Source organism: Pseudonaja textilis, chromosome 9, assembly GCF_049901715.1.
Source record: "Pseudonaja textilis isolate UNSWEBS1 chromosome 9, rPseTex1.2, whole genome shotgun sequence".
Classification (NCBI taxonomy): Eukaryota; Metazoa; Chordata; class Lepidosauria; order Squamata; family Elapidae; genus Pseudonaja; species Pseudonaja textilis.
The window spans coordinates 13,788,450-13,800,121 of record NC_141998.1 but is presented as its reverse complement, the minus strand read 5'-3'; the positions used below and the strand labels follow the sequence as shown (position 1 = coordinate 13,800,121).

The window sequence follows — 11,672 nt, the reverse complement described above, 5'->3', positions numbered from 1 at the left end:
CCGGTTCCTCCTCAACTAGGAGTCCACATAGTTTAAATGCATGCACACACACAAACACAGTCATTTTTGCTTGAAATGCTTCTAATGAGAATTCTTCTCCAAAACAATATTTCCCCTTGCGGAAGGGGGAAATTGAACTAAGTATTCTTTAATGTTTTCACTTGAGGAAATGTTTTGCATTGTCCAGATAATTCCTTAAAGAAGAAAAAGCTTAATGCCAAACCATTTATGGGACAATTTCACTTAGAAGGCACACCCACCAGTGTCGTTGAGTGACTATAAAGGGTGTAAAATTTCAGAGGTGGACAGAGAAGGCCAAAGAAAGATTGTTACACCAGGACAGGTACAATCTTAATTATACTTTTCGATGTTCTGTCCATGTCTGTTTCCAGGGCTAAGAAATTCCATAGTGTTAAATTCTTTCTTGGCCAATTTTTCCATCTATTGTTGTGGTCATCTGAGGACCAGATTAGAATATGAATTAATTTTCTGGAGTTTTTAATAACCGGGTTCCTGTGACTTTTATGAGTTGCTATTGTCTTCTCTTTTTAAGAAATCATCACCCTGCTGTTTGATTTTAATCAGTTTGATCTTGAGGGTGCTATTGCTGAATTTGCTATTAAACCTCTTTGTGTGTAGGTTTCTCTGTCTCTTTGTGTTCTTTACAGAGAAAACTAATCAATTTATTAAGTAGATTTGACAAAACCTGATGCCATGATATGCTACAGGACTATTTGTTGTTTTATTCTGTAAATAATTTTCACTTTTCCAATTTTTCATTAGAAAATAGACATGTAAATCTTGAATAGGTGATAGGAAGATTTGGGAGAAATGGACTAAACCCTTTTTGCAATATAAAGTCTTTACACTCTCCCAAAGTCATCAGCCTAAGGAGGGATTTGAACTCACAGTCTCACAGTTTCTAGCCTGATGCCTTCAGCACTAGACCAAACTGGCTTTGGAAATGATATGGAAATTCTTATACATCTCCTGAATGAAGAAGGAGAAGGAGAAGGAAGGAGAAGGGGAAATAGAAAGAGGGAAGGAAAAGGAGGAAGAGGAGGAGAAGACGTTGATTGCATTTAGATTTGAAAGAGTTAATATTTTCTCTCCCTCTGAACAAAATAAGATTGCAACCTCAGATGCTTTACCTTTTCAAGAATTGAGTAATACATCTTTGCTCTACTTTGCTTTTTACCATTTGCTTTCTAAGCTAGTTTTTGATCTTCAATTCCTTTTTAGAACAAGCCTAACTCGATATAGGGTGCATCTCTCTATGTTGCTGAACTTTATTTTCCTTGGAAGCAGGAAAAATCCAGAAGCAACATTAAAAGCTGCGTAAGAGATTTGTCATATTTAAATAACTAAATTCCAAAATGTCTTCCTGCCCCCCACTGCCTTTGGTTGGAGATCCCACCCCACCAATTGATGGTGCATGATACTAACTCAATCATTCTGCATTGTTGCTTCACCTAACAGTGGCTCTTGAATCCACCTTTAAAGTTTTCCCTATTTTAGAACATAAGAGAGATACTGGTATAGGTAATTCAGGGTGTGACAAGTAGGAAATAAGGCATCCAAATTTTTCTCTAACAAACAAATCAAATATATTTATAGATTAATTAAATAAGGTTCTCTGAGAGAAATACATTTGTTAAACAATACATTAGTAAAATAATACATTTCATCAGGAAAGGAGCTGTTATTTAAACATTAGGAAGAAACATGAGATGAGATGGGGATGAATCTGTGGAGAGTATAGAATAATCTATAATAGAATAGATAATAGAAGATTTAGTAGTACTATAATATAAATGATAAGGATAGAAAAAAATATGTTTAAGAGATTCAAAAAGAGTAAAGATGATATGAAGGAAGCCAAGGTTTTCATGATACTCAGCAGCAGAGATTTTATGGGAAGTGGGAAAAATCCATGATACACAAATTTCAAAAAAAATTTAGTGTCCAGAAACACCAACAGATCTCTTTCCAGCAGAAGAAATCTCTCCATTTGGTGTCCCAAAGGTGCTTTTCTCAAGAAACAACTGGGCTTTCTTTGTTTTTCCTTGAAGATGTTTCCCTTCACATTCAAAAAGCTCCAGAACTAAAGAAGCTTCTTGGATGAGAAGCGAAATGTCTTCCAGAAAAACAAAGAAAATCCAGTTGCCTTTTGAAAAAGCACCTTTGGGATAACCATGTCCTGGCTGATTGAAAATCCCCATAGACATTTCCATTTGGTGAGTGTTCAGAATATGCTGAGTGGTATCTCTATTCTCTTTCTCTCTAGAATCACACTTTATGATGCCAACTCCTTTTAACACATTCTCTTAGGACAGTAATATTAAGTGTTGAAAATTTTTCCAAAACCTGAAGCAACAACCAACCTGGAATAACTGGGACAAATAGAAATGGAGATCCAGAAGAATAAAAGCTATAAGAAGAGCTGGGATGAGGAAATGAAGGAATTATTCCAACAGTTGAGACAACAGCAGGGTGAAAATTATTTATTATTTTTCTCCTTGTTTTTTTAAAGATATTCCCAATTTAATAATGTAAAATATATTTATCATTAAATACTTATGTAATTATGATCCATAAACTAAAAACTAAAAGAGAATGAATTTATGAATCTAAAATCTACACGTCACCATAAGATTAAGAGAGTAGATGTACTGATCTTGAGCTTTAACAACTTAGAGTGATCACACACTTTTAATAAGGAGGAAATGTTCTGAAAGAGGGAGAGAAAGAGAGAGGGAGAAAGAAAGAGAAAGGGAGAAAGAGAGAGATGAGAGAAAGAGACAGAAAGAGATGTGAGAGATACACACACACACACACACACACACACACACACACACACACAGAGAGAGAGAGAGAGAGAGATACCTGTTTCCTAGAGAAAAGAAAATACTGGGAGCCACAAAACTTCGGTAGGCATGGCTGGGGTGTGTGTCATGTGACTGGGTGGGAGTGACATTGAGTTAGCCATGCCAAACTAGGTTTTGTGGCTCCCGGTGTTTTCTGTGGGAAATGGGTCCAAATGGCTCTTTGAGTGTTTAAGGTGGCAGATCCTTGTACAAGACAAAAGACCTCCAGCTCCAGGGTGACATGGCCCTCCAGGACACAATATAATAGGATTAACCCATCTTGCAGCAGAGCTCACCACATGGCACAATCTCCTAAGCACATTACATCAGCCAAGCTTCAACCAAACCAGGGAGCTCAGACAACCTTAGCTATGACCAGGGGTGGGATTCTACCAGTTTGGACTGGTTCAAGTGAACCAGATGTTAAATTTGCATCTGGTTTGCCAAACTGGTATTTGAACCAACCAGCTGGCCCCACCTACCCCTCCCAGGAGTCTCCAGGCAGCCCATTTTTGATGCAAGTAAGTGCAAGGTCCACGCAGAGGCTCTGGGAGGGGGAAAAAATGGGCCTTCTGGAAGTACCAGAAGTTTGAAAACGGGCCTCCAGAGCCCGGGGGAGGCCATTTTCACCCTCCCAGAAGCCCAAGGTAGGCCTCTGGACCCTTGGGAAGGTGAAAAATGGCCTTCCCGGAAGTCAAAGCTCAAGTAAACACAAACGCCCCCTCTCCCAACTCCATGTGGTCAACTGCCGAGGACCATCAATGTAGTTCTGCTTAAACCATCTTTTAAACCATCTTTCCAGTTACTCTTCATGTTACAGGAACTGGGCATGGCTAGTCTAGTGAAGAGAAGACCAGAGGAGACATGATAGTAGTCTTCCAATATTTGAGGGGCTGCCACAGAGAGGAGGGGGTCAAGCTATTTTCTAAGGCACCTGTAGGTCAGACAAGGAATAATGGATGAAAACTGACCAAGGAGAGATTCAACCTGAAAATAAAGAGAAACTTTCTGACAGTGAGAACAATCAACCAATGGAACAGCTTGCCCTAGGAAGTTGTGGGAGTGCCATCCCTTGAGACTTTCAAGAAGAGATTGGACTGCCATTTGTCAGAAATGGTGTAGGGTCTCCTGCTTGGGCGGAGGGTTGGACTAGATGACCTACAAGGTCCCTTCCAACTCTGATTATCTGTTTTCTGTTATCTGTACCAGTGTTTTCCTCCCGGCTTGGAACTGAACCATTCTTCTTTCAACAATTCCATACTATTGCCAAGTAAACTACAAGAATATGCCCTTAAATCACCAGGGATCAAGCTTGACTCAAGCAATTTTTTATCTGTATGCATCAGCAGGATTATTAAGTAAAACAGATGCTCTTACCCTACAGGACAGGCAATGAGAGAAGTGACCTCCTACTATGGCTGCTAGAAAAACCAGTTTTGCAAACTGGGTCAATTTGAAACAAACAAATACAATAGCAATAGAGCTCAGGAGTGGTTTGGCCTTGCCAGGTTCCCTACCAAGGGAAAGCCAGGAAATTGTGGGAAGCAAAAAGCAGAAGAAAAGAAGAAGATGAAAGTGTGTCTGAGGGAGGGAGGAGGAGAGAGGGGGGGAGGCAGAGAGAGAGAGGGAGAGGGGGAGACAGAGAGGGAGACAGAGAGGGAGACAGAGACACAGAGAGGGAGAGAGCGAGCAAATGGAGAGCAAATAAGACTCTGGGAGACAGCAAAGTTGGGGACAGTTTCAACTTTCAAGATCAGATTTAGAATTAGAAATCTTTCAGGTGCCACATCGATATTAATGTGGACAAAGACATAGCTCTTTAATTCCTGCTTTTCATCTAAACTATACAATCTATACCATACTATACTTTTTATTTATTTGCATCCTGCTTTATTATTTTTACAAATAACTCAAGGTGGCAAACATATTCAACACACTTTTCTTCTCCTATTATCCACACAACACCACCACTGCAAGATGAGTTGGGTTGAGAGAGAGTGACTGGCCCAAAATCACCCAGCCAACTTTCATGCCTAAGGCAGGGCTAGAACTCATGGTCTCTAGCTTTCTGGGCTGGTGCCTTAACCACTATCCAAATGTTAGCAAGAAGTAAAAACAAATATTGCAATATCACTACCCAATTAAGTTTTGTAATATACACATGAGTTCCATATTAAGTGGTGTGAAATCTAGCATTCCTTTGGCTCTTGATCTTCTCTTGAAAGGAAGGTGGGTTTCTTTGGCACAAAATAAGAATAAACCTTAAGTAGAATTTCAAGAGGAGGTTTGAATGAACAAAATAAATTCATACATAATGCACACATAAATATGACAAACAGATCATTCCAATCAGTCATTCCCCATTGCATATTTTGATCATGTAAAACAGTAATGTCCAGGGCCTTACTGACCCTTTCCTTGCATCATTGAGCTGCAACCCCCAAAATAAATGGGGCAGTTGACAAATGATACATTTGCTGAATGGAGTGCTGAACCAAACTAACTGACCGTACTTTTCCTTTGCTTGCATGGATTCATGCAGAATGAATATGTGTAAACTTATGTGTATCTTTTCCATAGCATACTATCCAGATCTGAACATGTCACATCTGAAACCCTCTAAACCACCTCATGTGCTTGAGCCTCTAAGATTAAGGGAACCCCGCTTGTTCCGAATTTGGGATATTAGTCAGAAATTCCTCTTCATGGTCAACAGCATGCTGATAGCAAACCCCCTGGATTTCAATTCACCAGGTACCAAACTCTGATAGATAGATATTATCTTCTCCCAGTATGATTGATGGAACATTTTGGGCTGTTTATTCGTTCTGAGGATTTGATGGGAGACAGTGCAAAACATCTACTGTGATGATGATGATGATGATGATGATGATGATGATGATGATGATGATGATGATAAGGATGATAAGGATGATGATTATTATTTACTTTTGATCCATTAGCAAGAGCTAGCAAGTTATTTATAGTTAGATGAGCCAAGTCTGAATTATCCTGTCTTCTGTTGCTTCTTTTTACTGATAATCAAAAGGGAAGGAATAAAGCCATGGCTTTAAAATTAAATTGTAGAAAGAATTCTATTGAACATTATGCACCTTAAATGTTCTCTAATTGCTCATTTATGAACTCTTTAATATTGATTTGACATGCATGTAAACTCATCTATTTCAACAGACTCTACATACCCTTATTTTGAATTAAGATAAGGTCTAAAACATTCCCTCTCTCTTTCTTTCTCCCTCTCATTGGAAAACATAATTTTCATCTCTCCCTCCAGCACTCATCTTATCATGTTTGTTCTGCTTCTGAGAGTTTTGTCCCACTGGAGAGTACCCACTTCTCAATAGTGTGTCACTGCTCAGTCCAATTTAGAACATTTCCTCCTTGCTAAAAGTCTTCCAATGCTGTCATAGCTTTGGTTGCCAGCCATTACACTTCCAATAAAGGAAAATATTTGTAGCTCAGGGTTGAAATGTGTGATCCCTGGTGCTCTCTGACCTTGGCTGCAGATGTTTCATTACCCAAAATAGGACAGCATTATCAGTGCTCACTACACCTTGCCTTCTAAAAGCCTCCCTGTCTTTCCACAAGTCCCTTTTTAAAGGCTACACCTGTGCCAGCTCAGCAGCATTCTTGTCCTTCTCCTATGAGGAAATCTTCCAGCAGAAATGAAAATAGTTCCTGGTCTCAGTTTCTGCTTCTCATTTAATGTCTGTTTGGGTTTCTGGGTGGCTACATGATGGGATAGTAACAAGCATGGCAAGCATCATTGGTCAGAGGACACGTTTTAAAATTGTGGGTAATGGAAGTGTCAGGGGTTAGGAACTTTTGTGTAGTTACTGCTGTATTATCTTACTATACATGGTCCTTAACTTAAGACTGCAATAGAGCCAAAAATTTCTGATACTAAGTGAGACATATCAAGTGAATTTTGCCCCTTTTTATGACCTTTCTTGCCACAGCTATTAAGTGAATCACTGCAATTATTCAGTCAGTAACCCAGTTGTTAAGTGAATCTTGCTTGTCAGGTCACAAAAGGTGATCACATGACCCCAGGACACTGCAACCGTCATAAAGTTGAGTTATCAAAGCTCTGAATTTTCATCATGTGACCAGAGGATGCTGTGAAAACATGTCACTTTTTTCAGCGCTGTTGTAACTTGGAATTGTCACTAAATGAATTGTAAGTCGTGGACTGCATACTGAGAATGAAACTAGCTATATGCTCAATTCACCTACCCCCTCTGCAATTCTAAAGAGGTCTCAGATACGTTCCTATTGGATGCTAACGAGTTTACAGGTAATCCTCGACTTACAACATATCATTTAGTGACCAAAGTTATAACGGCACTGAAAAAAGTGACTTATGACAGTTTTTCACACTTTGCAGCATACCCATGGCCACATGGTCAAAATTCAGACACTTGGCAACTGGCTCATATTTATGACTGTTCCAGTGTCCTGGGGCCTTGTGATCCCCTTTTGCGGCTTTCTGACAAGCAAAGTCAGTGAGCATCCAGATTCACTTCACAACTATGTTACTAACTTAATAACTGCAATGATTCACTTAACAACACAGAGGGGTCATAAAATGGGGGAAAACTCACTTAGCAAATGTCTCAGTTTCAGAAATTTTGCAGTCAATTGTGGTCATAAGCTGAAGCCTATATTATTGTTCTATAATTAGCCTTATGTCAGTGGATTTTTAATCCAAATTTTCTGAACCAGCAAAAGAAGTGTGTGACGTTAATCTTGGCTTTTGTCTACCATTCTTCACCAGAAGTGTGGATGGCTGTGCTCCCCAATAATGCCTTAGATCCAAGAAAGCAACCCATCTTTATGGGTCTCACAGATGGATCGCATACTCTGTCTTGCACATCGTCTAGTGAGGGTCAACCTCAGCTACACCTAGTGGTGAGTTGTAACAATGGCAATTTGCTTATTAATTCATTTTTAGGGTTTTCCCTAAGTATAATGAGCCATGCACCTAGCAATAGCACTTAGATTTATATACCATTTTATAGAGGTTTACAAAGTCAGCATATTGCCTCCAACAATCTGGGTCCTCATTTTACTAACCTCGGAAGGATAGAAGGCTGAGTCAACCTTGAGCCAATGATAATTAAACTGCTGGCAGTTGACAGAATTAGTCTCAAATACTGCATTCCAGTCACCACGCCACAACTCTTATCAAATGTGCTGGGCTTACTTGACATATTAAGTCCTCCCCCTGCCAAACACAATAACAAAATCTAACCTTAAATCAACAAAATCTAATTCCTCTAAATCTTGCACAAAAACAACTACTAGAGTCTTCACCCAAGTGAAGCTGCTAAGTGGAAATGCTGAATTCCAAGACACGGAGAAGATAGCAAACCTGAGAGTTTCTTGGGAACATTGTTCTTCCCTTTCACAATATTGATTGCTACATTTTGAAATTGGATAAACTTTTGCTCTTCTAAAGCTTGCCAGGTAGGGAGAAAGCTTTCTTTGATTTTAATTTTTGAAAAAATATGCTTACAATGAAAATATGGTTCATTGAGGTTTGAGGGCTAACTGTAAAGTCTTAAATGTGGATTTGGCTTTCTTTAAATTGAAAGGACCCTTCACAAAAGCAGAGTGTATAAGCCAGGGGTGGATTCTACCAGTTCGGATGAACCAGATGTTAAAGTTACATCTGGTTCATCCGAACTGGTAGAATCCCACCCCTGGCTTATACACTCTGCTTTTGTTAAAGTTACATCTGGTTTGCCGAACTGGTATTTCAACCGACCAGCTGGCCCCCACCCCCACGGAGTCTCCACATGGCCTATTTTCGATGGAGGTAAGTGCAGGGTCCACGCAGAGGCTCTGGGAGGCGGAAAAATGGGCCTTCTGGAAGTCTGGAAACTGTCCTGTTTTTGGCTTCCAGAGGGCCTCCAGAGCTCAGGGAAAGCTGTTTTCGCACTCCCAGAGGCCCAGGGGAGGCCTCCGGACCTTTGGGAAGGCAAAAAATGGCTCTCTTGGAAAAACCAGAAGGCACGAAATGGGCCTGTTTCCGGATTCTGGTGGGCCTCCAGAGCCCAGGGGAGGCCATTTTCGCCCTCCCAGAGGCTCATGGGAGGCCTCCCCCAGGTTCTGGAGGCCCACCAGAATCCGGTAACAGGAAGTTCTGATAGACCATGCCTACCATGGCCACGCCCACCCAGCAACCAGGCAGCAAACTGGTTGCTGGGATTTTTGAATCCCACCCCTGGTACAAATGTTTGTTATACATTGTAGTTGGTCTCCAGAGCAAAGTAGAGCTCTGGAAATGTCACAATGGGAAATATCTGATTGCATAGTAACCACACTATGTTCTTTATATTGTCCTTCCATGCTTTTGATTTGTTTTTAATAGGATCCACTTACAGCATGAAGTTATCCAACATTAAAACATAAAACCTGGTTTATGGGCTACTAGGTCACTAATTACATGTTCCTTATTCTTAAAAGTGCAATTTCAATTACTGTTGTTGAGATATTTGTTATGAACAGTTCCTGAATCCACCTGCTTCTCATTTTGAGAGGTCACAGTTGTTAGTTCTCCCAAAGGTGCTGTTTTTCAAACTTCGTTTTTCCTTGAAGAACATTTCCCTTCTCATTTAATTTTCATTGGTGAAGAGCTGGTTCTGAAAGGCCATTCACAAGCTAACTTGTTTTGTTCTTGAGGTCAAGAATCTGTGGTAGTCTTGGGAAGGTTCCCTCTAGTAGGATTTTCAGATGATGCTTACTCTGGTTCTTTATTTTAGTTCCTTCCTCTTTGCCTGATTCTTTGTGACAAGATGAGCTATGCACAATCTGAAGACCACCTGGTCTTCCCCTTGCTGTGAGTCTGGATCTGGCCATCCTTCTAATTACTCATAAGGTTTAATTTAGCTTTTCATTGGAATATGAAAAACAATTGCTGAATTGGCCAGGTTAGCTTGGACTTTTGTCATCCCAAGAGGAACGAGGAGGAAGTAGAATATGTTGATAGGCAAAGGACCTGCTTTCAGGCTTTTTTCCTCAGGACCTCAAACCCTGCAGTCAACTCCAGCCAATCTATTGTTGCAATATTACTTCTGAGGGGTCCTTGATGCTCTTTGAGCTGGGTTGTTATTTTGCAGATGTTTCATTACTCAAACTGCACTGATGATGTTACCTAGTTTGGGTAATGAAACATCTGCAAGAAAACAAGCTCAGAGAGCAGCAAGGACCCTTAATTTTAATCCTGAGCTACAAATATTCTCCTTTATTAATATTGCTTTTAACACTTTTTTCATGTTTTCTTAGGAGAGAAACATTATGGAGTTATACAATCAAAACCAAAAGCTTTTGGACTTCAGTTTTTACAGCAAGATGGATGGCAGCTCAGAAACATGCTCTTTTGAATCTGCCCAGTTCCCTGGTTGGTTCATAAGTACGTCTTCTGAACCTAACAAACCTATCAATCTTGGTCAAAAAGGAGGCACAGGCATTACCCTTTTTTATTTTGAAACAAGTGAGAGGAAGGAAAAAGCGGAACTTGTCATTACGAGAATTATTTAAGACAAATGCCTACTTCAGGTTTTGTGGGAAATGTAGGTTTATTAGTAAGTAAAAGTTTCAGTTTTATACAATTGAGGATGCTTTTAGCAGATTGAGCAAAAATGTTGGAATTTCTCAGGTCATAAGACATTTAAGTAATGCCTACTTTTTCATATATCGTCAACATTATTCTTTGCTAAATAATAAAAATAGAATGATATCCTGTGGTTATATTTATTATTTGTTAAGAAACCCCCTTTGAGGGCACCCCAACAATTTGTGTGTGTGTGTATGTGTGTGTATGAAAGGAAGAACGAAGGGAAGAAGAAAGGAAAGAAAGAAAGAAAGAAAGAAAGAGGGAGTTGCAATAATGACATATACAGGTAGTCCTCAACTTACAACCACAACTGAACCCAACATTTCTGTTGATAAGTGAAACATTTGTTAAGTGAATTTTGCCCAATTTTATGATCTTTCTTGCCAAAGTTCGTAAGTGAATCACTGCAGTTGTTAAATTAGTGACACTGTTATTAAATGAATCTGGCTTCCCTGTCGACTTTGCTTGTTAGAAGGTCGCCAAAGTTGATCACATGGCCCCCCATTGCAACCATCAGAAATATGAACAAACGAGGGAGAAGGCGGAGCCACATTGCTGCGATACAGCTGCAATCTCGGGGCTCTGAGATTGCAGCTGATATCTTCGCCCCTGGTCAGTCCTAATGGACCTAAACCGTCCCGTAGAGACGGTGATAGTAAGGGGCGCGTTCTGCTGATCCCAGGGACATCGCAAAGTCCCTGGTTGATCCAGAAGAAGCCCTTTTACCATCGGCGGAGAGGCAGCCTTTAAGCTGCTGAAGCTGTGACAGCTCCGGAAGGAAGAGGCAGAAAGAGAAAGTGCATCGGCTGGTGAGAATCTTTTTTGGGGGGGACTTAAGGACACTCTAAAATGAGAAGAATCCTGTAAGACTTTGGACAAAAACTGATGAAACTGATTTAGCGGCGATTTTTTAAAGAGAATGCCAAATTGAGGCTTGGCTTTTTACTTTTACTTTTGTTTTCATTGAACTTCCATTGTGATCTAGTAACTGAAACTAGACTGGTTTTTTCTCTTATATTCACCTATTTTTTCTTTCTTTTTCCCCCCTTTTTTGACTGTTAAAACTTTGTAACACTGCCAACTAGAGGCTTGAAAATACTTCATTGGAAGTTGAGAGGGTTGTGAAGGAATCCTTTCTCAAGGACACTGGAACTTGATAAGAT

The 11,672-nt window shown here is 40.0% G+C and overlaps 1 protein-coding gene across 2 annotated transcripts; it reads left to right on the top strand.

The window, feature by feature from the left end:
• The first annotated feature begins 235 nt into the window (after positions 1-235).
• Positions 236-10,543, top strand: LOC113447706 (interleukin-36 receptor antagonist protein-like). 2 transcript variants are annotated; one of them, XM_087938929.1, is made up of 6 exons: positions 273-343; positions 1,243-1,338; positions 2,288-2,493; positions 5,448-5,621; positions 7,666-7,799; positions 10,179-10,543. In XM_087938929.1, the coding sequence occupies exons 3-6, from the start codon at positions 2,409-2,411 to the stop codon at positions 10,431-10,433; spliced, it is 648 nt and encodes a 215-aa protein (XP_087795055.1). In that variant the 5' UTR covers positions 273-343; positions 1,243-1,338; positions 2,288-2,408; the 3' UTR covers positions 10,434-10,543. The 2 variants fall into 2 exon arrangements, with proteins under 2 accessions (XP_087795054.1, XP_087795055.1); XM_087938928.1 differs by lacking the exon at positions 1,243-1,338 and having other exon boundaries at positions 236-343.
• Positions 10,544-11,672: the final 1,129 nt, after the last annotated feature.

Excerpts from the sequence above, each read along its gene's own strand:
- LOC113447706 (XM_087938928.1), top strand. The coding sequence starts at position 2,409 with ATGGAGATCCAGAAGAATAAAAGCTATAAGAAGAGCTGGGATGAGGAA. Across the intron at positions 2,494-5,447 it reads ACAGTTGAGACAACAGCAGG|CATACTATCCAGATCTGAAC; the intron begins GTGAAAATTATT and ends TCTTTTCCATAG. Across the intron at positions 7,800-10,178 it reads AACCTCAGCTACACCTAGTG|GAGAGAAACATTATGGAGTT; the intron begins GTGAGTTGTAAC and ends ATGTTTTCTTAG.